Source organism: Pelodiscus sinensis, chromosome 8 (assembly GCF_052426305.1).
Source record: "Pelodiscus sinensis isolate ZL-2025 chromosome 8, ASM5242630v1, whole genome shotgun sequence".
In the NCBI taxonomy this organism is placed as follows: Eukaryota; Metazoa; Chordata; order Testudines; family Trionychidae; genus Pelodiscus; species Pelodiscus sinensis.
The window spans coordinates 73,345,421-73,370,476 of record NC_143059.1 but is presented as its reverse complement, the minus strand read 5'-3'; the positions used below and the strand labels follow the sequence as shown (position 1 = coordinate 73,370,476).

The following is a 25,056-nucleotide window of genomic DNA, read 5'->3' as shown; positions in this document are numbered from 1 at the left end:
AAGGGCGCTGGTGACCCCGGGGGGTGTTAAGGGCGCTGGTGACCCCGGGGGGGGGGGGGTGTTAAGGGCGCTGGTGTCCCCGGGGGGGGGGGGGAAGGGCGCTGGTGACCCGGGGGGGGGGAAGGGAAGGGCGCTGGTGACCCGGGGGGGGGAGGGCGCTGGCCCCAGCGGGCGGTGCCCGAGGGCCCTTCGTGGCCTGGCTGTTCGCAGGGTCCCGGGCGGGCGCCGCGCTGGGGACGCGGGGCGGCGGCCGGGCCTGGCGCGGGGAGGGGCGGGCGGCGGCCCCATGTGACCGCGAGCGGCGGCCCCGGCCTCCCCGGCAGCAGCAGCTCCGGCTCCGCGGAGGAGGGGCAGGGGCTGCTGCTCCATGGGGAGGGGGGGCAGCCCCCGGGGCCCCGCCCTGCTGTGGGCCCTGCCCGAGGAGCTGCTGCTGCTCATCTGCTCCTACCTGGACGCGCGGGCGCTGGGCCGCCTGGGCCAGGCCTGCCGCCGGCTGCGGGCCTTCACCGCGCGGGACCCGCTGTGGCGCCGCATCGCCCGCGGCTGCCTCAACTCCGGCTTCACGCAGCTCGGCGCCGACCTGTAAGCGCGGCCCGGGCCGCCGGCCGGGGGGAACCGGGGCGCCGCGGCCTAGCTGGTCGCTAGGGGCCTGGCGCGTTGCTAGGGCCTGGCGCGGTTGCTAGGGGCCTGGCGCGTTGCTAGGGCCTGGCGCGGTTGCTATGGCAGCCCAGGGGCCCCAGGCCACAGCGGGGGGAGGGGGACTCCACCCCCCCCCCCCCCCGTAGCGAGCCTGAGCGTGGCCCTGTGGGTGACTGGCCCCCTGGCCAAGCTGCCCCCCCATGGCTAAGGGGGGCTGAGCGCTATGGGGGGAGGGTGCATGCGGCCCCGCCCCGTGCTCGGCGCTGTACAGCCCAGCATAACGCCCCTCCCTGCCCTGACCCGCCTCAGGGTCCGGTGCGCGTCCTGCCCCCCGCACAGTGCACCGCACACGGTCCCCCCCCCCCCCGCCCAGGTAAGTCGGTGACCGCACGGCCGACCCAGTCGTGGGCAGGACCCGCGCCAGCATGCGCCATAGTCCCGCCGTGACGGGCCACACGCGCTCCCCGCCTGGCGACGGCCCATGCCGCCGGCGTTTTACAGTCCCGCTTCCCTCCAAACAAAACACAACCCGCGCTCTCTTCCTTGGTGCTTGGGGAAAGGGTCATTCAGCCATGAAATTGACCGCACAGAAGGCTGTCAAGGCAAACTTGCTCCAAAGGGGTGTGAAAACTAGCTGTGTCCACACCCAAGATACGCGGGAAAACTAGAATGCAGGTAGCCCTTCTAGAGAGTCGGTGGTAAGGTCTTTTAGGTACGGCCTTTGCATTGTGGGGTTCGTGTCTTGGTTGGGGCCTATATTGCGCTACTGTAATACAAATAGATAACAATAAAAACAACTATTCCACAGAAGTATTTGAAACTCCAACATTGCAGCACTAAAAACTACATGTGAGCAAAAATTAATCTGACTGCATACAAAGCCGACACTAATTTTTGTCCAAACTGAAAGAAAAGCAAAAAGAAACCAAAGTGCAGTAATAGGAAACGGATCTTTTTTGACTTCTCTTGCTTTTAGTAACCCGAGTGTAATTTTGATCAGTAAAGGCACTTGTTTGTTTACATACAAATCTTCATGTCTCACATGCTGCTCATTTCATTTCCTTGCCTATCTTCTGCCTGCAAATTGTCCTTAAGGGCTTACTCTGTGTAACCTTTTACTTGTGCAAATATTCCTTTGTCGAAAATGGGATTACTTGTACGCATGAAATTACTCACATGTAGTTTTGCTGGATCAGGCCCATAAGGACAGGGAAAACGGTATCTACTGAGAAACCCAGGGCTGGCCTTACCATGAGGTGAACTGAGGCCATCGCCTCAGGTGCCAGACTGTAGGGAGGCCCCACTAGGACCCAGAGTGTAGAAAATTGTGTCTGCTGCTGGTGCATATGTATTCTCTCTGCTCTAGATGCACAGAGGTGGTGGAGTGCTGTGCTGGAGGAAGGAGGGCACAAGAGGCAGGGAGGAGAAAAGGGGGCATGGGATTGTCATTTGAGCTCCCTGCCTCAGGTGCCAAAATGTTGTGGGCCAGCCCTGGAGAAACCCACAAGAGAGATCTGAGTTTTTATTTTATTATTACCTTGCCATTTGTGGCCATCACAGAAGAAGTGACTCTTCAGGACTTTTACACTGGGATCCATTGGGTTTTATGAGTTATAAACTTTTCAGGGCAGGAACTTTATTTTCTTTCTTGTTTGTAGCACATTTTAGGATTTGTCAAACTTTTTTGTGCAGAGCCATCTTTAGTATCATTTTGCATGGGTGCAGGTGTCTGTTTACATGAAACAGCCTGCCGGATCCAGGCTTAGGTTGCTGAGGGCCCAAACAGTGTTTACTGCTTCTCTTTAAAATCTATCAAGCTCCTTATACAATGTGTGGAACACTGTCTTAAGCATGTGACATTTACTTGTCTTGTATGCATTGTTGCTGTAGCCATGTTGGTCCTAGGATATTAGAGAAACAAGGTGGATAGGGCAATATTTTTTATTGGACCAACTTCTTTTGTGGGAAGGGGGAGAGAGAGAGAGAGAGAAGCTTTTGTGCTCATGCAGTCCTCTTCTTCAGATCTGTGTCCACTTGAAAGCTTGTGTCTCTTACCAGCACAAGTTGATCCTATAGAAGTTATTACTTCACCCATCTTGCCCCTCTAATTTACTTCCCTCATTACTTTTTGGACTCCCACAGATATATAATACACTTCTTTAAAAATTAGCATACTTCTTTACAAAACTTTTCCTACTGATCTATATAAAAACCTTCCTGAACGAAAATACATCCAAGCACCATTGGCTCAAACCAGCTTAGACTCTGGGCGGGACTCATTGGACATGTGGGACGTTCCCACATATAGATTTTAAGATCAGAAGGTACTGTTAGGTCATCTAGTCCGACCTCTTGTATAATGCATGCCATAGAATTAAAGTCTCAGCCATTGTGAGCGGGTTACAAACCTGTGTGGGAAACCCAGTTGGTTTTCATGTTTAACACCTTAACCACTCAGCCATCACAGGCCAGGACCACGCTCTTTGCTTAGGCAATGTTCCCTTTGAAGTCTGCAGGAGTAAGGGCCGTGGGGCAGCTGTGTGTCTGCTCTGATATATTATTTTATCTTCTGAGGAAATGAAGTTCTGTATTTTTTCATTAAGAATAAGGTGGTGCAGTGCTGCTTCGGCTGCAGGAGGGATCAGGTATACAGCAGAGCAGGTGCAACACAGTGGAATGCAGGCCAATAAACAGCTACAAAAAGCTTCAGTAAGTTTGGGGACTGGGGAGGATATGAGTGAAGGATGTTTGCAAGTGAGGGCAAGGGCGCTTGAACCTTTATAAACTTCCAGGGCTTTTGGTGATCTCTTAGATGGAGGTTGGACAATTTCTTTGATAATTCTGGGGCATCCTTTTCAAACCTCTCTTTAAATACCTCTGCATTATAAGTACAGTTTGGATGCTGACAGTGTGATCAGTGCTGTACAAATGGAGTCACAGGGCGTCCTTGGGAACTTACAATCAGTCACGAACAATACACCAGATCACTGGTTTTCAATTTATGGAAGCCATTGGGGAGCCACAGACTGTCTAAGATTTCCAAAGGTAGCTGCCCCTCCATTTGAATTTTTTTAGGGCTCACAAATGAAAAAAGATAAAAACCACTGCACCAGATGACGTTACAAGCTGCTTATACAGCACCCTTAAGGAATATCAGGTGGACTAAACAGCAGGCTTGAAAAACCTGGAAGGGCAGGTTTACACTTTTACTCTATTTTCAGGTAGATAAACTGAGTGTTCTGGCTTCTGGTATGTGCAGATCTCCTGGATGGGAGCTAAAAGCCAGGATCCTGCTGGCTCTGTGTGGAGATTAAAGACCTCCTAGCACTTCTTGGGTGAGAATGAATCAGCATTCTTTGCCAGAATCGCCACGCTAGGGATGTAAAATCCCATTTAATTAGGTAACTGGTTAAACATTGTTTAACCGGTTAACCAATTAAATGGGGTGGTGGTGGCCAGGGTGGTGGTGGCTGGGCTGGAGTGGCCCGCTCCTGCTACATGTAGGAGCTGCTCCAGCCTGGGCAGAGTAGCCCTTGTGTTCGGTGGGCTTGGCTGTGCCATGGATGGTGTCGGGCTGTGCCCAGCCTGGATCTGTTGCGGACTGGGGCTGCTCTGGCCAGGCCGGAGGGTTCCCCCGCATGTGGTAGCAAGCAGGCTGCTCCAGCCCCTGCTGGCTAACTGTAACCAGAAAGCATCATCTGTTGCTTTTGTCACCCCTTTTGCTCCACACCTCAGTACACCAGCCAGTTGCCTCCCTTCACCTCAGTGGTGGTGTGTCTGTGTAGAGCGATCCTGTAAAGAACTGTGGAGCAAAAGGGTGACATAAATGTTCCACATAGCAGGGCTACACAGTTGTCAAACTTGTACTCTGTCTGTCCCCTGGTCTTTTTGTGTGTGGTTTGAAGCCTGAGACTTGGGATATAGGAACAAGTGAGTATAAATAAGGATTGATGGCAGTTCGGTAGTTCTAGCAAGAAACCTGGTAAGTGGTTCGCTGGTCGTGATTTTAACTATTAGAGTAGGCGTTTAAACTAAACCATTATTTATGAGTTGAATGGAGCAGTGACAAAGACCAAAGACACTATACATGTATTTTTGTCAGTCTATAAGGTGCCGAAGACTATGCCATTGTGTTTAAAGTTATCCCGCTGAGACTTTTAAAGATAGCTGAGCTGTCTTGTCTACCCATCCCACTCCGGTTAATGTAAGATTGTTCTCTGGAGATCTGCCAGTTCATTTTTAAATTACATAAGTAACGGAGCTTCCATCACTTTCTTTAGAGAAGCAATGGAAACGTTGCCTAAAAGTAAGGATTCTGTTCTGAGGGAGTTTGCACAACTATGTCTAGTAGGGAAAGAAGGCTGTGACTGCTGGTGCACTTCCCAGTAAATATGAGAGATCTCCAATGATTGGTCCCTGAAAGATTAGCACAAGAAAAATACTAGTGTGGGGACGTGTACAATTCTGCGCTATTTTTTCTTTTCATGGTATAGAAGTCCCATTTGCTTTAGCTTTATGATTTATTATTTCTGCTGTTAAATAACTTGTTATAAAAGAGCTCTGTTAACTATATGTGGGATAGAAATAAATTTGGGTCTGAAATATGAGATGCTCCCCTTGGGAATTTATTTTTCTCTTCATTTTCTTAAGGATGACCAACTTGAAAATGATACGTCTCAAAATTTTGTACCTTTATATATAACTGAAGATTGCTATAAAAATGACGAGCAGTCCTGTGGCACTTTACAGACTAACACATACTTTATATCGTGAGCTTTTAAGGATAAAACCCATCCTGAAATATCTGAAAAACAAAGCTTAGTTTTCTTTTAGTGTGACTATGCTGTCAGTTTCAGTGTGGTATGAATCTTTCTCAGAGCAAGGGGAAAGACACCCCCAGCTCTTTTTAAAGTGTTTGTAAAACCATAACTATTGGCAGCGGGGTGATGCAGCAACTGAAATGGACATAAATGCATTCTTTGACAGCTAGATTTCAAGGTGACTGTGCCCATGATATTTGTGTTCATGCACATATTCAGACAAAAACCCTGCTAAAGTGGTTCAGTCACAGATTGAGTCCATATCTTTTAATCTAAGCTTTTAACTGTTTCACACAATCTGTTGTTGATACTCATTGGTGATTGTTAAAATGTAAAGTGACATTAACAATCCCTCACCTACCCCATCTCAGGTAAACACAGCTAATGAAGAGATGTGTGTTTAACTGATGTTTCATACTCAGTGTGTTGATTCAATCACACAAGTGAGGAAAAATAAATTAATTTCTCTTGAAGAATGTTCCTAATAAAATTATCCCAGAAAAAATTCACACCCATTGTGTATTAAGAACTCTCGGGCCTGATTCAGGAAAATACTTAAGAATGTGCATAACATTTATTTAAAAGCAACAAAAGGAAGTATTCACACATTGCACAGTCAACCCCTGGTACTCTTTGCTAGGGGATGTTTAGAAGCCAAGAATAACAAGTTTCAAAAAAGAACTAGATAAATTCATAGAGGTTAGGTCCATTAATAGCTATTAGCCAGGCTGGGCAGGAATGGTGTCTCTAGCCTCTATTTGTCAGACCCTGGGAATGGGCGACAGGGGAGGGATCACTTGATGACTCCATGGTCTGTTCCTTCCCACTGGGGCACCTGGTGTTGGCCACTGTGGGCAGACAGGACATTGGGCTAGGTGGACCATTGGTCTAACTCAGTCTGGCTGTTCTTATGAGTGCTTTGTTGAATCAGGCCCTTGGTGAATCAGCAGGCAAACAAACATTTTAAAAATTTTGCATCTTAATTTTCTGACCTGCAAGCATGGTTCTGGAATGTGACCCTTCAGACTCTGCAGGGCAACTCCCATTGACCCACCTTCTTTGTGCAGTGGCTGCAGGATGAGACCTGAAATTTAGGATTGTATTTATATTGATATCACAGATTCATAGATTCATAGACTTTAAGGTCAGAAGGGACCATTATGATCATCTAGTCTGACCCCCTGCACAGTGCAGGCCACAGAATCTCAACCACCCCTCTTAGAATAATCCTCTCACCTATATCAAAGATATTGAAGCATTCAAATACTTTGAAGGACCCAACATGCAGAGAGTCCTTCAGCTGTGATCTGTGCCCAATGCTACAGAGGAAGGCGAAAAACCTCCAGGGTCTCTGCCAATCTACCCTGGAGGAAAATTCCTTCCCGACCCCAAATATGGTGATCAGCTAAACCCTGAGCATGTGGGCGAGACTCACCAGCCAGACACCCAGAAAGTTCCCTATAGCAACTCCTATCATCCCTCCATTGACCTATTTCCAACTGATAATGAATGGTCAATTAGTTACCAAGATCATGTTATTTCATCCAACCATCCCCTTATAGAATCATAGAACTGGAAGAGACCCCAGAAGGTCGTCAAGTCCAGCCCCTCGCTCTAGGCAGGACCAATCCCATCTAAATCAACCCGGCCAGGGCTTTGTCAAGCCGAGACTTAAATACCTCTAGGGATGGAGACGCCACTACTTCCCTAGGTAACCCATTCCAATGCTTCACTACCCTTCTAGTAAAATAGTTTTTCCTAATATCCAATCAGGACCTCTCCCACCACAAGTTGAGCCCATTGCTCCTTGTTCTGCCATCTGTCACTACTGAGAACAGCCTCTCTCCATCCTCTTTGGAACCTCCCTTCAGGAAGTTGAAGGCTGCTATCAAATCCCCCCTCACTCTTCGCTTCTGCAGACTAAACAAACCCAAGTCCCTCAGCCTCTCCTCGTAGGTCATATGCTCCAGCCCCCTAATCATTTTGGTTGCCCTCCGCTGGACCCTCTCCAATGCTTCCGCATCCTTTTTGTAGTGGGGGGCCCAGAACTGGACACAATACTCCAGATGTGGCCTCACCAAAGCCGAATAAAGGGGAATAATGACATCTCTGGATCTGCTGGCAATGCTCCTCTTAATGCATCCTAATATGCCATTAGCCTTCTTGGCTACAAGGGCACACTGTTGACTCATATCCGGCTTCTCATCCACTGTAACCCCCAGGTCCTTTTCTGCAGAACTACAACTTAACTGGTTGGTCTACAGGAGCGTGTAGAGGCCTGAAGTGGAATAGTGGTCCCATTGTGTTGGCTCCTGTACAAACACGGTAAAAATACAATCCTAAGAGCTTACTGCCCAAGGATTCAGGGTCCACCTCCATGCACATAACCACCGTCTGCCCAGGCGCAATACATTGCAGGGTCAGAGCCTACGTTAACAACCAGAAGTTAAAAGTGGTTAAAAGTGTCCGCTAGTGTATCCTGTAAAAGTCTCTCTTAGTAACTGTATGTAGAGAACCTTAGCTGAGAAATAGAATCGTAGAATCCTAGGTCTGGGAGAGACCTCAGGAGTCATCGAGTCCAGCCCACTGCCCAAAGCAGGACCAACCCAACTCAATCATCCCAGCCAGAGCTTTGTCAAGCAGAGACTTAAAAATCTCTTGGGATGGAGATCCCACCCCCTCCCTAGGGAACCCATCCCAGCGCTTCCCCACCCTCCTAGGGAAATAGTTTTTCCTAATAGCCAACCTACACCTCCCCCACTGGTACCCATTAGGAGACTTCACTTGTTTTCCAGTTTAGCATAATAAGATTTTTTCATGGACATATTTATTGTCTTCAGCCATTTGCAAAGATCTTATTTAATAGCTTCTGTGAGTTAATAAAAGTAGAGTTAACTTTACTTTTTTTTTGTTTGCTTGCAAACACCTGCAAGAGCAGGAAATGGCTGATCAGCGACAGTATCCGTCCGTAGAAATGCAAACTGCATTCGTGGCAGGAGGCATCTTCCTGAGGCATTGGGGATGGGGGTGGAGTTGCAAAGCTTCTTTATCTGCCTTCCGACTGGTAAAGCAGAGTTTTTCTGGCTTTTATATCCAGAAGTGAAGGGAGACAAAAGCTACAGCGAGGAGTGTATAGCAGAGCCCAGAAGCATGTGTGCTTGAAACTCACAGTAGGCAGAAAATGCTACTTGTTGTCTTCTCCCTCCTCTCTTGAAACCTAGTAATGAACAATTCACAAATCTGTTGGGATAGCTTCCCAGTCAGTAAACTGCTTCCACTGGTGTGGGGCATGTTCTGAGACTGTTTTCCATAAGATCGTCAGGCTGAAGTGGAAGAGGAACTTTTTTGTAGATCAGGGCTTAAAAAAATGTACCCAGAACTTATTAGCCAGGACTAAGCCCACTGTTCAGAGGGAAAACTACCTGTGTCACACTATTGCCCCAAGTTAAAGGCTCTGTTCCCACCGTCTCATAGAACATATAGCAACTCAGATTTTTTTTAAAATACCCTTTAAAAAGAATTTCCTTTACTAGTTGGGCTGGTTGACTTGCAGAAAATACCTTCACACGTTCACGTACTTCTCAGGTATTTGTCTAAGGCAGCCTCTAAAGAGGGTTTAAGCTCCTGTCAAAGGAAAAATCTTGCTACAGCTTTAACTCTGCAGCCATACTTTATGCTGGTGTAATAGGGACCAGTCTGCACATGAAGGGAGATGGACTGGACATGTCTCTCCAGATCCAGATTCAGTGATGCTTATTAAATAGCAGGCAGCTCTGAGTGCAGGTCTATGTCTACCTTTACTTAGGTACAGAACCAAGCCCGCAGCCCTGATCCGGACCAAGGCCTCTGGACGCTACGCTAATATAGATTTAATAATAATAGTGATAAATGATGGACATAGAGTGGAGAGATGATCATATCTAGTGGCATCTGTCAGCAAACGCCCTCTGGCCTGTTGCTGCTTGCTTGCCTTTTCGAACGTGTTGTCTCTAGGGCTGCTCTCTTCCATTACAGAATTGTCACCTGTCTTAGTTATTTGAATCCATGTCAAATAGAAAAAAAGAAAACATTGGCCCCACCAGAAATTAAAGCTGGGTCATGCACTACAGGGATTTCGGTGGAATTCCTCTATTGGAAGAGCTGATTTCTTGAGGATATCAACAAGGGCATCTAGTATAAACGGTTCTTCTCTCTTGCTTGGTTGTTAGTGGCCTATGGCTTGGTTGGTCTCAGTCTAGTTCCTAGTGGACAGGTGTCCAGATCTCACAAACACAGTTGGTCTCCTTGTTAGCAGTCTCAGCTGGAGGGCCAAGGACTGAATGGGTTGTAAAGAGTGAACCTCCCACTCCTGCCTACATATGGTGCCTCCAAGTTAGGTTTGCGGCTGATAGGTGATGGCCCGTGTAGGGAAGCTTTCTGCTTATGCTCAGAATAGAAACAGCAAAGGCAGGATTTCCTTTAACACTAGAAGAGGAATGTCGCCAACCTACTGCTGCATCTTTGCATACTGCACACATGCAGGTTGAAGTTGGTGACCAAAAATGGCCAGCACGTTGGAGAGTTATTGGAAGGCCAGTCCATGCTATGGGGGAAAAAAGCTAGAGGCCATCACACCTTCTGTAAGGAGGTATCTTTTCTTACAGGTACTGTTATTTCAGATCATGCTGAAATGACACAAAACTGGGAGGACTCTCCCAGTAAAAGCCTGGAAGACCTTTTTGTTGCATAAGTACCTTTCATGACGGCAGAAGTGTGGTAACCTGGGCATACCAAACACTGCTAGAAGGGAAGCCTTCGGCGGAAACTTATTCCCTCTTGGCTGAGTGATATTTTTTTGAGGGGGCCCAGAGCAGGGGTGGCCTGGGATCACCTGGGGCTGTGGTACTGAAAGGACTGACCCATTTCCTCATTTCAGCAGCTGGGAAGCATGGCCCATAAGGAATATTGTATTTCTTCTGGTAACTCTGCCAAGAACGAGAGGAAATCCATAACTTGTGCAGAATATTTAACCTTTTGGTAGGGTGGGAAGTGAGGTCAGAAGGGGGAAATGAAAATCTTTTATAGTGGGTTTGTCAAGATTGTATTATCCTGGAAATCTAGTGGGCGACAAGAAATGTTCATTTTCTTTTTCTTGTAACCCAGCAACAAGCTTTTCTCTTTACGTGGGGCTTTTAGTTATCCACACACCCGATGAAGGAAAGATGCTGCTGTGGTCAAATACTAAAAAGGAAGCTTCAGAGTTTGAGGAGTGGGTTCATTATTCTAGTTGGCTGCTCATAAAGACACCCGGGGATCTTTTGATGGGTTGTGTTTTATAAGTTGTAGTCAGTTCCCCTGGTTCTAAGGCCATGTACCCTTTGCACCTGGGGCTGTGATCTCTTTATAATTAGCAAACTAAAGACCTCATTCTCCTTGTCTTACAGCACTGGCCCAGTGGTGTGTACGTTTTTTATGTGTGTCATCCCATTGTTGCAGCTAGAAGTACTAGTGCATTCAAATGCCATGGGATTAGGCATGTAATTAATCTGATAATACAGTGACACTGATGAAGGTCCAAAGTCGTTATTGATCAATGTTTTCTGAAACCGTTGTCCCTAGGGAAGGTCAGTTGATTATTGTTGAAGGGGTTCACAGCAGAAGGATGCTCTTAGCATGCTACATGAGGCATCTTCATTTTTTTGAATTATGAGGAAATACTGTCCTTCAAACTTGTGTGTTCTTGAAAAGAATTGAGAGCTGCTTTTAGTGAGTTGTCCGGGTGCTCACAACTGTGTTGGCTTCATTGAAATGTGTTGGGGGTAACTCTTAACACCGAGGGTTGCTGGCAGGGAGAAAGAGGACATTATTTCAGTGGAGAATGCAAGAGAGTGATGGGGTTTAAACTACTCTTTGTTTTATATAGACTTGTACCTGCCAGCGTTTGAAAGCTAATGCTGTCTAGTCTTTGTTATATTGTACAGGTGTTTACAAAGATGACAGGGAGGGATTGCTCAGTGGTTTGAGCATTGGCCTGCTAAACCCAGGCTTGTGAGTTCAATCCTTGAGGAGGCTCTTTAGGGATCTGGGGCAAATCTGTCAGCGATGGTACTTGGTCCTGCTGTGAGGGCAGGGGACTGGACTTGATGACCTTTTAAGGTCCCTTCCAGTTCTAGGAGATAGGTATATCTCCATTATATATATTAAAAAAAAGGGTACATAAGAACAGTCATGCTGCATCAGACCAGTGGTCTATAAGAACAGCCAGACTGAATCAGACCAAAAGTCTGTCTAGTCCAGTGTCCTGTCTTCCAACAATGCCAAGGCCAGGTGTCCCAGAGAGAGTGAACAGAACAGGGAATCATCATGTGATCCCTCTCCTGTTATCCATTTCCATTTCCAGCCTCTGACAAACAGAGGCTAGGGACATCATCCCTGCCCATCCTGGCTAATAAGCACTGACCCCCCTGAAGTTATCTAGCTTCTTTCTGAACCCTGTTAAAGTCCTGGCCTTCACAACATCTTCTTGCAAGGAGTTCCACAGGTTGACTGTGGGCTGTGTGAAGAAAATCTTCCTTTTGTTTGTTTTAAACCTCCTCCCTATGAATTTTGTTGGGTGACCCCTGGTTCTTGTGTTAGCTGTAGGAGTAAATTACACTTCTTTATTTACTTTCTCCTCACCAGCCATTGTATAGCCCTCTATCTTATCCTTTCTTAATCATCTCTTTTCCAAGCTCTAAAGTTCCAGCCTTACTAATCTCTCCTCATGTGACAACCGTTCCATCCCCCTAATACATTTTGTTGCCCTTCTCTGAATCTTTTCCAATTCCAGTATCTCTTTTTTGAGATGAGAGGACTGGGTCTGCACACAGTGTTCAGAATGTGGGTGTACCATGGATTTAGATAGAGGCAGTATGGTATTCATCTAGCCCAGTATCCTGTCTTCCAACTTCAGCCAGTGCCAGGTGCTTCAGAAGGAACGGACTGAACAGGAAACCGTGGAGTGATTGATTCCCTGATGTCCAGTTCAGCTTGTGGCAGTCAGAGGTCAGGGACACCCAGAGTATGGGATTGCATCGCTGACCACCGTGGCCAATAACCATTGATTGTCCTATCCTCCAGGAACTTACCCAATTCTGTTTTGAACCTGTGACGGGGCGCTCCATATGCTTTATGAAAATATGCATATGAATATGACACAACTGGTATATGCTTTAGGCAAAATACCTCATGAGAGACATCACTTGGAAAGTTATATTCTATTGAATATGATTTCCTCATTGGTATGCATGCATCCGCTTGGTGGATCCAGTTAGGAATGTGGAGTATAAACCTGTGTTACTAATGTAGTCATGCTTAGCACAGAGACAATGAAGTTTAGCTTTCCTGTGAAGAATGGAGACGGGGCTCTTGCAGAGACAAGAATATGGTTGAACGGGAGCTTAGGAGGAGGCCATCTAGTTCAAACCCCTGCCCAAAGCAGGCCAACCCCAACTAAACAATCCAAGCCAGGGCTCTGTCAAGCCTCCCTTAAAAACCTCTAAGGTTGGAGATTTCACCACCTCCCTAGGGAACCCATTCCAGTGCTCCCCCACCCTCCTAGGGAAATTGCTTTTCCTTATATCAAATCTAGACCTCCCCCACTGCAACTTGAGACCATTGCTTCTTGTTCTGTCATCTGCTGCCCCTGCGAACAGCCGCTCTCCATCCTTTTTGGAACCCCTCTTCCTTGTGCAAATCCTATTTAAGGGTGAGGAATGTGGTAATTTAAGTTGTCAGTTCTCCCTGGCTACTCTACCCACGATGACTCCTGGAAACTTCAGAAACTGAATCGGAGGAGAGGGGATTGGGCCCAGACTGGAAGGCTTTCTAGTCTATGAAAGAAGCTTATTAGACCAACGCTTAGGACGAGCTATTACATGTAACTAGTATCTTTAGTGCATTAAGCTTGGCTCCCGTGGTCTGTTTTTATTTTGTTTAGTAGCCTACTTTGTTCTGTCTGCTAACTCTTATGATCGATAACCCCCCCTTTTATACTTAATAGAATCGTTTTTGTTTATTAATAAACCAGACATAAATCATTGTTACCTGAGGAGTGGGGGGGGGGGGGGGGGGGAAGCAGCCATGCATGTCTCTCTTTATCCTTATGAACTTACCTTGCATAAGGCTTTAAACAGAGGAAGGCAGATATCTCTGGGGTATGGATGTAAAAGTGTAGTTGATTAACCGATAAGCAAAAGCTAATTCGCTAATGTTATAGACTACACACAGTTCTCCCCCCTGCCTTCCTGCTTGCCAGTACATTTTTTAGCAGGCTGGCCAGCAGCCCAGCTCAGTCCTGGCTTGCAACAGGTCCAGGACCTACCCCTGCTGCAGCTATGCATTTAAAGTGTATTAGGAGCCGGGCGGGCAGGCAGCCTAGCTTAGTTCTGGCTCACGTCGGGTCCAGGAGCTCAGACGTCTCCTGGACAGGGGCCATTGCAATCCCGTGCTGCTGCCTCTTTAGCAGAGGCAGCAGCATAGGCTGGCAGGTAGAGCCGGTCCAAAAGGGGAGCTGGTTTTTAAACTGGCTCCCCTCGTGGACCAGCACCCGCCTGGTACCCCATGCTGCTGTGTCTGATACAGATGCAGCAGCATGGAGTGGCAAGGGTTTTCTCAGGAGTGATGCTGGAGTGCACTGGCTGCCAGCCCCACCCCGGGGGACTATAGAATAGTCAACTATTCAAATATTCAACTATTCAATTAACCGATATTTAACATCCCTACTCTGGGGTTCAGGTCCCATTGGGACTGTGCATTTGAGTGCTAAGGCAAGTCCCTTTAGCTGAGCCAGTCTCTGTATTACACTGCAGGGGGCTGTGCCCCTGTCTCTGCGTCACTGTTGGAAGAGGCCTGAGGGCCTGGTTAAGCAGCATAGAGTTGGGGGAGTGTCCATGAGGGCAGGAGGATGGGCTCAATAGTATTTCAGCACACTAAGTGACAGTCCTAAGCGGGTCCCAGCGTCCGAACCGGTCACAGAACCCCATTACAGTCTTGGCCTTTATAGCATCCCCAGGCAATGAGTACCACAGGTGCTGTGGGAAGAAATGCTTCTTTTTGTTTTGTTTTCTGCCTGCTGCCTGTGAATTTCATGGGCTGACTCCTGGGTCTGGTGTTAAGCGGGGTACTTTTGTACCTAAGCAGTAGGCTCCAGTTCTGCCTCCCTCTTCTAATTCTACTCCTGTCTCCAGTGTTCTGTGCTGCCTCTGTGCTCTGGGTAAATATAAATGCTTGAAACGTAAAACAGAGTCACTTGTCAGCTCCATCGAAATGCACTGGATCCAGGAGAGGGGCAGCGGGACTAAATGGCAGATATCATAGTATTTAAAAAGCAAAGCAGATTGTCTCTGACACAGGAAATGTTGGCAAGCGTGAGAGGATGACTGCTTGCTACCAAGAGCCACTCGCTGAAGCAGCTTGCAAGTAGCATGGGCTAAGTAAAGGCCACATGTGGCAGGCACTAATTGCACGTGACCCTTTCTTGCACCTCCCCCTTCCCAGCTCACTTTGGTCTGGGCTATGGTGGGTGTCCAGCCCCATAGCATAGAGAATCCTTCTGAGCTGTAATTGACCTGCTAGGAACCTAGCAAGCTCTGTTTCTCCTCGCTGCAGGCCTGTGTGTTGGACGGGGGCACTCTGCATGCACGCTGTGTGGAGGTGTCTGCATGTGGGGGCAGTGTGGGTGCGAGATCTTGCATGGGCTGAACTAGTGACACAGAATCAGTACCCGGGGGCGATGCTACCTGGGGGGGGGGAGGTGTTTCGGAATCATGAATGGAATTGAATGTGGGCACAGAGCCCAAACTCTGTCTGGGAGAGTACTAAGTGATGAGGCGGCTGCTAGATGGGACCTAACTTCTCAGCCTGTCAAATCAGGAATGCAGAGCACTTTCCGGCCCTGCAGACTCTTGCGAGAGCTCTTTTAAAAATGGAACTTCTCTTTGCACAGGCTGGTCTTATTTCTTGGCGCTGGGGGGAACGAAAGGCAAACTAAGCAAGCTCTCAATGTCTTCTCTGGCCTGGCTTTACTGATCATAAACGTCCCCGCTGTGGAAGGCTTCCTGGGGACGAAAGCTGTATGTGTGGTGCTGTGTTAAAATGGGTCACATGCCCAGGAATGCAGTCAAATTTTAAGGGTGGCTAAGTGCCGGAAAGCATAGACAAGGGGAGGGGGGGAAAGGAGAGAAAAATGAGCCCCGGGCTATGGAAGGAAGGCTGGGAAAGAGAGAATCTGGCCAGGCCGCAGGGCCAGGTTAGAGATTCCTACATGCATTAACAGCCACAGGAGATGTTTATTTACAGGTGGCTAATCTTTTCTGGGTGCTCTGTCATTTTAAAAACAATATCAGTTCTTGGGAACTGGACTGGAGGGCAGCTTTGGGATAGGTGAGAGGGGTTACAGAAATCTGGGGACTTGTTCTTGTCTGGTAAGATTCCTTCCTTCCTCTTGCATCCATTGTTGCTGGTAGCTGTCTGCCCCTGAGAAACACAAATACCATGTGCTTAAAAGGGATATTCTGATCACTACCTCGGACTGCAGAGAGACTTTCAGTTTGTCTTTCATTTTCATAATGCTCCTCCTACTGCACCCAATATGCAATTCGCCTTCTTGGCTACAAGCATTTCCAGCAGATCTAGAGAAGTGATTATTCCCTTTTATTCGGCGCTGGTGAGGCCGCATCTGGAGTACTGTGTCCAGTTCTGGGCCCCCACTACAGAAAGCATGTGGACGCATTGGAGGGGGGGGTCCAGTGTAGGGCAACCAAAATGATGAGAAGGCTGGAGCACATGACCTACTCAGAGAGGCTGAGGGATTTGGACTTATTTAGTCTGCAGAAGAGAAGAGTGAGGGGGGATTGGAGAGCAGCCTTCAATTCCCTGGAGGGAGGTTCCAAAGAGGCTGGAGAGAGGCTGTTCACAGTGGTGACAAATGACAGAACAAGGAGCAATGGGCTCAAGTTGCAGTGCGGGAGGTCTAGGTGGGTTATTAGGACAAGCTATTTCCCTGGGAGGGTGGGGAGGCACTGGGCTGGGTTCCCTAGGATGGGGGTGGAATCTCCATCCCTAGAGGTGTTTAAGACCCGGCCTGACAAAGCCCTGGCTGGGATGATTGAGTTGGGGTTGGTCCTGCATTGGGCAGGGGGCTGGGCTTGATGACTCCTGAGGTCTCCACCAGCTCTGGGATTCTAGGACCTCCAGGACACAGGGAAAGTGACTTAGCATATAAACACTTGAGAGATGGGATTGTAAAGTTGGCATGAAGTCAGATTTATTTATAGATTCAAATATGGATCATGACATTAAATAGTGGCAAAGACCCACAAGTGACTAGAGATTTGGGGTTTTTTTTTGGATGTCTGATTTGAGACCTGGTGAAGCGGGAGAGGTTTTCAGAAAGATCCTAGTGCCCTTCTCTGATAATCAAGCCTCTTAAGGAATGCAGGGCCTCTGAAGCACCCCCAGATGTTGGCCATTTTTTAAAGTTCTACCATGTTGTTTTCCAACTCCACTGGCTTTCTCATGCAGTTACATGCAGGTGGCTGTTGCTGTCCTGATGGCAACTTCTTGATTGCGATAATTTGATATGTTTGGCACCTCTTTTCAGTTCTCTGCAGCCTGGTGTAGGGAGTGGAATCTTTTTTTTTATTTTATTCTATCTCTTTTTTTCCCATTTCTGAGATTCTGCTAGAGTTTCCCTAGTGCAATTACTACTAATATGGGATGCAAGGGACAGTAAAAAAACAAACATAGGGTAGATTATGAAAAGAAGAGTCCGTGTCCCTTGGAATACCGTAATGCCCAGAGTCTAGGCCGGCAGTGTGTACAATGCATGGCTATGCCATCGGCTGTGGCAGTCAGTCTAATATTCCTGCAGCAGAATTTTTTCTCTGTTACAGCTGTTGTTGGAGAAGTGGCTGTATAAAAATGGCAGGTCTGCTCCCTCTGTCTTCTGAATTGTCTCTGCTGGCTTTCATGGTCGGAGAGTTAGTTATGGCTAAATCTGGCTCAGGTATTCTTTTCTGCCTTGGACACAATCAGGAGAATTTTAGCTAGATTCCAGGTGCTGAATCTTTCTCTTTGATGACACCACTGGCTTATAGTCTGTTTTAATGTGTGCTGCTGGTAGTTAGAGGAATCATCTCACAGTTGTCTAAACTCATAGCGAGAGAGTAAATTTGGAATTCCAGGAGGTGCTATTAATGCCTTTGCAGAATATTAGTCAGTTTTCCTGAGAAGTCCGTCCTTGGTTTCTAACTTGGCCTTTTCCTCTTTGGATGGAAACTTTGCATGGGCAAAGTGGTTTTGCTTCCCCTTGTGGGGGCATATGCCCAATTGTTGTTTGCTTCACATTCATAACCGTACATTAGCTCTTGCTTGGAAGGGGATCTGGACCAAAAGGGCTGTGATTGAGAGTGATTTTGTTTTTGTAAGGGACACCTGGCAGTCTGTGCGCCTCTGAAATTGCCTCACCTCAATATTGCGAAGTCTGGAAAGTCCCATCTTAAGGATAGTAAAGGCATCCCTGTTGTTTTTGAAATGTACTTGACCGTTGTTTCAACCCTGCGTGACATAAAATTGGTATCTGCAAAAATGATCTGTGGATATCTGCGTCCATACCCGGGGAGGCATTTCTGAGGACATTTAGGGCCCCATTGAGATCATCTTGTATTGCACAGGCCAGAGATCTTCCCCAAAATAATTCCTAGAGCAAAGCTTTTAGAAAAACATCCAGTCGTGTTTAAAAAGTAACTGTGATGGAGAATCCACCACAGCCCTTGGTAAGCTGTTCCAATTGTTAATTACCCTCTGCATTGAAAACTTGCACTTTGCTTCCAGTTTGAATGTATCTAGCTTCAACCTCCAGGCATTAGATCGTGTTATACTTTTTCTCTGCTAGGCTGAAGAGCTCTCTATCAAATTACTATTCCCCATGAAGGTACTTCTAGATTGTGATCAAGTCACCCCATAACCTTCTCTTTGTTATGCCAAATAGGTCCTTGAGCCTCTCACTACAGTGTCTGGTTTCCAATCCTTTAATCTTTCTTGTGGCTTTTCTCTGAGCACACTCCAATTTTTCAAGTTCCTCTTGAAGTGTGGACACAGAAGTGCTACAATAGTCCAGTAGCAATCTCCATACTGCCCAATTACAGCGGCAAACTAACTGTCTTCTGCTACTTGAGATTCCCCTGTTTATGCATCCAACGGCACATTGGCCATTTTGACCAGAACGTTGCAGTAGGAACTTGTGGTCAGCTGATTATCCATCAGCACTCCAAAGTCTTTTTTCAGTCACTGCTTCTCAAGACAGTGCTTGTCCCGCCATGCTGGAAGTACGACCTCTCCTACATGTATGACTTGACATTCGGTTATATTAAAACGTCTGTTGTTTGCTTGTGCCTGTTTACCAGAAGATCCATATTGCTCTCTCAGACTCAGGTCCTCTTCGTTATTAATGACTCCTCCAATCTTTGTTACCAATATTGAATTTATTTTCTTCCAGGTCACTGGTAAAGATGCTAAATAGCATAGGGTCAAGAACCGATCCTGGCAAGGCCTCTCTAGAAACACACCTGCTTCATGATGACTTCCTGTTTATAAGTACATGGTGAAGCCTATCTGGGGATTTTGTAGCAGGGTTGTGTGGAGCAGGCAGGAGGTGTGCCTATACAGTTGTGTGGGGAAGCACAGAGTGCTGTAGCAGGGGTACTGGGAATCAGGATAGAGGTGGCTGGCAGAATTTGGGATGGGGAGGGTAGTGAGTTTGGGGCTGGAAGGACAGGTGGTGCTGCAGGGCACAATGGAGATGCCTCCGTGTCCATTTCATAGTTTGCTGACACTTTCTGGGCTCCGCTGCTCACTCTCATGGGAAGTAAAAACAAAATAAAAATGCCCTCCGAAATAAATAACTGCCCTAAACGTAGTGCTGTAACCGCTCACGTGTCTGGAGAGGCCTTGCTCGTGAATCCAGGGCTGGAATGCACAGAGCAAGGGCGGAAGCATTCCTCTGTTTCTCATGGCCTTGCACTTACCTGTTTGAGCAACTCCTTTTTCCTGTGGGACTAAAGCTAGGAGAAGCGAGGCAAAGGTTCCAATGCTGCCTGCATACGGCCTGGGCTGGTTTTCCCTCGAGAGGATGAAGGGCAGGGATCGCTGGATCCCGCCTCTGTGTTCTGTCTAGGAGGCTGCAAAGTTTCTTCTTCTCCTTATCAGTCCAGCAGACACTACATTTAGATCCCAGGCGCTCGGATGATGATGGTTTAAATAAACCTTCCTTGGCCTGGGCAGACCTCCTTTCCTCTCTTCAGGGGACTTGCAGATCTCCATGGGCTGCTTTTGGAAGGGAATCTTCTTGCCACCTTCACATTTCTGGGGGGGGGGGGGGGGGTGGCTGAAAGTTGAGAACGAAGCAAATGCTCATCTCTGTGCGTCGATTGGCCTGGGTCAGTCATGCCTGGAGCTGAGAATAAAGCCCTCGCTCACAGAAAGCAGAGAGCAAAGACCTGTTGGGTCCCACCTGTCCTGTGCTCAGGAGGAGCCAATGCAAGATAACTCTTGAGCGAGTGGGTATGGAACTGGACCCTTTCATCTGTGTGTGCGCACGTGCTGCTTCGAGTAGACAGAAGGGGGATCCTTTTCCGTCCGGTGTTTGAAGACCATTGGAAGTGGTTCCTTCAGCCGTTTGGTAGCTTGTGGGTCTATTGCGGGGAGAGGAGCTGTAAGGAGTGAGATGAGAATCCTTCAAATTAATCTGTGCTGTTCAACTACATATTAACGAACTTTACCTTCTTCAGGATACGTCTACACTTAAAATGCAACACTGCCACAGCTGCAGAGCTTCCACCTTTCAGTGTTGATGCTGACTGCAGCAGTACGCCTGGTTCTCCCATTGCTGTAGTTAATCTGCCTCCCCAAAAGGTATCTACAGCGATAGAAGAATTCTTCCACTAGCCTAGCGCTTTCTACACCGAGGTTTAGGTGGGCATAGCTAGGTCTCTCAACTGGGTGGATTTTTCACACCTATCAGAGATGTAGCTATGCCAATGTAAGTTCCCTGTATAGACCAACCCACAGTGCCAAGAGAGTGGTTAGGAAGGCTGTGTAAGTAAGGGCAGGAGAGGAGAGGTGTAGACAGGGGATAGTGGTGTAGGGCTTGGAAGGTGTGGACAAGAAATCCCCCCTTGCCATGAAAATTAAGGAGAAGTCAGTGGAAAGACTCAAACAAGGGAGTTACTGCATCTGAGCGGAGGGCATGGAAGATGCCTCCTTTAGCAACGTCAGTTTTGGCTGGAGTGGCAGGCACTGAGGTGCCAGGAGGCTGGAGAGGAGCTGACCAAGTCATGGTTGGAGAGGAGAGGTTGGCAGTTTAAGAGCGGAATGAGAGACCAGGCTAGAGAAAGGGAGTAGCTGTGACCACGGGGCCAAGAGAGGTCTATCAGGAGCAGAGTGTAGGGGGAACCAGCAATTCTGCTAACTCTGGAATAGCCACATGCTGGGTTTAACAGAATATTACTGGGGATGATCAATGTATGGGGTTGCCAGCTTTGATTTGGGGCTGCGAGTCACTAGTTGAAATGCTTCGATTACTGTGTTTAATCTCCTGTCCAGTGGGGGATGCTAGGCGTGTGGAGCTCATCACATTCCATTTTGCAGCATTCGGTCCTGCCTCCTGTACAGCTCCCGCGGTGCTTTCTTGGAATGCCGGATACTGCGGTTCTAAATCAGCTATGGGCTACCTGTCCATCGGGGTTGTGTGTCTGGCCTGCGAGGGGTTTTGGTTACCTTCGCTCGCGGGCAGGTTCGCCACTTTCTGCTGGTTTCTGTCCGCTTAGTTTTCTTTCCTACTAGTATTACTAAAGCCGTAGGCACATACAGCAAGGGCGCGGGAAGTGAGGTATGGGCTGCTTGCACACAACATTGACTGTGAGAGCCGTGTGCTCCCTCTGCATCCAGTCACAGTGGCACGTAAGCACAGTTAGTAAAACGACCTTATCCTGGGAGACCTCCTTGGCTATGACTGTCTTATGGCCCACTGAGACAAAGGAGGCCGCCCATGCGGCCTGCTCACTAGCCTGGGTTGCCCATCTAAACTCTTGCCTAGCCTTGCTGGGTACTACTGAATAGCTACTTTATTCCACTCCAGAGGCAGCTGCAGGTCAGCAGTGGATGTATGTGTTTATGTATCGTGGGTGGGTGCGATGGATCCGGTTGCGAAATAGTTTCTTTTATGAACTGTTTTTCACTTGCTTGTAACCAGACCCCGGTGCATGCTGAGGCCATGACATTTGCTGCAGAATTGAGTTTGTTTGCCTCCGAGTGTGTGGGGTCATGCTCCTAGCTTTGACTGCCGTCTGAAAAGTGTGGATACGAGAAGAGATTTTTCTGGATAGTCGTTGGCTCTTTAATTTAGTAGAAAAAGCCATCACAAGATCCAGTGATTGTAAACCTCAGTTAGACAAATGGAGGCTAGAAATCAGGTGCCATTTATAATAACTAACCACTAGAGCAATGTTTTCCCTAGGAACATAGAGTGTTCTCCATCGCCTGTGGTCTTTCACAGTCACTCCTAGATGCCCTTCTAGGAGTTGCTGTGATACAGACAGAAGTTCAGGGCTTGTTTCAGAGATGATGTGGGAGAGGTTCTCTGGCCCGTGCTTCAGGCGGCCAGACTAGAGGATCATAACTGCCCTTCTGGCCTGGTAACCCACGACCTTCCCAAAAGACTTGCTCTTTGGGCTGAACTCTTTCATGCTTGATCTCTGCCTGAAGAGCAAATCTTCAGCAAGTCTGAGTGGCATCCCTTGGAGCTTCCTTCCTCTGAGGCGGGAGTGGGGCAGGAGCAGTCTCTTCCCACCGCTAGAATACAGTTCTTGGCATTTGTTTCTAGGATAAGGCTACACATTGAGGGGAATGGGGCCTGAGTTTAGCCTTCATTGAGGACTGGGACCTTTGCTTAAAAGCTGGCTTTGATTTACCGAGGACGGGCACTTTTGTAACTTCCAAGCGGCTGGAAGTTCCCAGCCAGCAGGTGTGCACGGAATGCTTGCTGCACTGAAGCTGCCGGGACAGCTAGTGAAGGGCTTGGTTGGGCCTTCCTCTGTCTGGATACCCCAGGATGTGTGGGGAGGGGATGGTGGGAGTTCTTCCTTGCCCACCCCCATCTGCCCTGCCCAGGAAGCAGTCCTTGGTCCTGCCCACACTCCCGGGTGCAGTGCTGACCAGCCCCCCGGGGTATGGTGGTGGTGTGAGCAGGGCTGTTCCCTTCCCTTTGCATTGTGACGGTCGGGCTGGTGGGAAGCCTGCCACACCTGAAAAGTAAAGGCAGGCCCTCTTCGCGCTGCACTCTCCCCATGCGGTGCCTAGCCTGGCTCCCGACAGTAGACTGAGGACACGCTGCTCCCTTCCAGGCCTGGCACAGTCCAGGTCCCAAGTTTCCAGCTAGCCTAGTGCATGCTGGTTGGTTACTCACGGAACTGGAGCAAGAACCGGACCATGGCTGGAGCGGGTGACATCCACATGGTGCATCCATGCTTGGGGCTCACGGTGTCTGTCTTCCTTTGTCTGCAGAGCGGCTGGCATCCCAGTGAAGGAAAGGGTGAAGGTCTCTCAGAACTGGAGGCACGGCCGCTGCCGGCGGGAAACGCTCCTGAAATGGAAACGCAAGCAAGTGCCCCTTTCTCTTTACCCTGTTCCGTGGCAGCCACTGGGTTTTTCTCTGTACTTTGATTTCAGGCTGTTCTCCCTCCCCCCATAATCTTTAGGGTCCTACAAGTGACACAGAGGAGGGGATCCCCAGTGGTGCTGTCTAGCCCAGCAGACACCCAACCCGAGAACCCAGTCAATAAGGAGCCCCTAGTTCTTCTCTCAATGGTAGGGCTTGGGTCAGATTCCAGCCCTGGCAAATGCATTCTGCTTCCCCAGGCAGCTCTAGTTGGACACAGTGCTCTTCGCTTCGGGCCCTAAGCTGTTGAGTGATTTGCCTTCCGAGCCCTGTCTGCATCTTGTCTCATATCACTGCCCGGCTTCTAATTTGTCTCTGACAAATGAGCGTGCTCTGCTGCTCCCTTGCTTCACCTCAAGTCTGCCATAATCCCTTGAGCTAATGCAGGCCATGCACTCCTCTCCTTCGCGGCCCTCCTCACCGTCACTTCTTTTGTATGCTGCCTTCCCCTGCCGGGCCCCCACCTGGCCTTTGTTCTGGGCGCAGGCCGCACATCTGAAAATCTGAACTGAACTCCTTCCAGGATAGCCAGCGGTGCATGTAGCAGCAGGCCGAGGCTTTTACTCCTTGTGGGCACTGTGTCCAGAGGTGGCAGTGTGCCTTGTGAAACAGCTAGGAAGACCAGATCCCGTGCTCGAGAGCCATGCCTCCTGCAGGTGCAGCCGTAGCTTCAGCGAGGCTCAGGACAAATGAGGGAGACCTTAGATTGTCATCTGCTGGGCAGGGGACCTGCCATTTAATTTTTCTGGGAAGTGTTGTACAGGTTGAACCTCTGTGGTCCGTGACTCTCTGGTCTGGCTGGACCTTGGATGCTGGACTAGAGAGCTCCAGCACAGAGGTTGCTGGTGGCTGGGAGCAGAGCCGGGCAGTGGGCGCAGCAGAGCCCACGGGACACCAAAGCCTGCAGCAGAATGGGCCGGGAAACCTGTAGGGCTGCTGGAGTCTGAGGTGGGGGAGCTGCAGCTGACAGGGCCAAGAAGGGGGGCGGGCTGCAGAGCTCACAGTTGGTGGGGCCGTGAGCGCCTGCAGGGCTGACACTGGAGCTCTTGGGGTTGGCGGAGCTTGCAGGGCCAGCGGGGATGCCAGAGCTATTGAGGCTGCCGCAGCCAGGGGGCCAAGGGCAGCAGTGCCAGGTAGCTGGGGGGAGGAGCCCAGTGGAGAGGTGCCCCCCACCCTAGACCTTCCCTGACCTGGACCCCTCCCTTGTCTGGGATTAGTCAAGTCCCGAGGGAGCTGGACTAGGGAGGTCCAACGCGTACTAGCCTGTGGCGCTGTGTGAATAGTTAGAGGTGGCAATTGTGCCGTCTTGATGTGCGCTCTTCAACAGTGCTGTGTTCCACCGGAGGGAGCTGCATTTCAGTGGTGAATAATTTGCTCCTTGTCTGAAGTTTCCATACTTAATCCCAAGTGCTACCCAAAATCATTTGGGATGAAAAGTTCTGTAAATACGAGAGATCCTTAATAAACCGGACTCTCCAGGGACAGTTCATTATTGAATGAAGTGACCATCTAAACAACTTCCCTATTTTTCTCATCCCTTGAATTAGCTCATTGCTTTTTCTTTTCAATGAGTTGTTGACAAAGGTAGAAAGTTAGCTCAGTTGCATCTGAGACCCCCACTGACATGGCCCCTAAAGTAGATTGGGGGGAAGCTGGATAGTCCCTTGGATTAGACAGAGGTGCAGGTGTGAAGGAAGGAAGAGGAACTCTTGGGCCGCTACCTCTGCAAAGGTGCCATGGCCACAGGCAATGTCTCCTCTCTCTTTTTCCATCCTTGTGCAGAATACATTTTGTGCAGGTGTGAATGTGCCCCACCAGTAGAAACACACGCTGTGGGTGCTCTGCTAATCAGTTGGGTGGCTT

At 48.7% G+C, this 25,056-nt stretch overlaps 1 protein-coding gene across 2 annotated transcripts in view; it reads left to right on the top strand.

The window, feature by feature from the left end:
- Positions 1–255: 255 nt before the first annotated feature.
- Positions 256–25,056, top strand: part of FBXW4 (F-box and WD repeat domain containing 4) — a 93,635-nt gene continuing 68,834 nt past the window's right edge. Inside the window, exons 1-2 of one of the 2 annotated variants that reach the window (XM_075934514.2) lie at positions 256–582; positions 23,040–23,135. In XM_075934514.2, coding sequence (XP_075790629.1) covers positions 368–582; positions 23,040–23,135 — 311 coding nt within the window. In that variant the 5' untranslated portion in view covers positions 256–367. The remainder of the gene's footprint in view (positions 583–23,039; positions 23,136–25,056) is intronic. The other variant, XM_075934513.2, reaches the window with a different exon arrangement.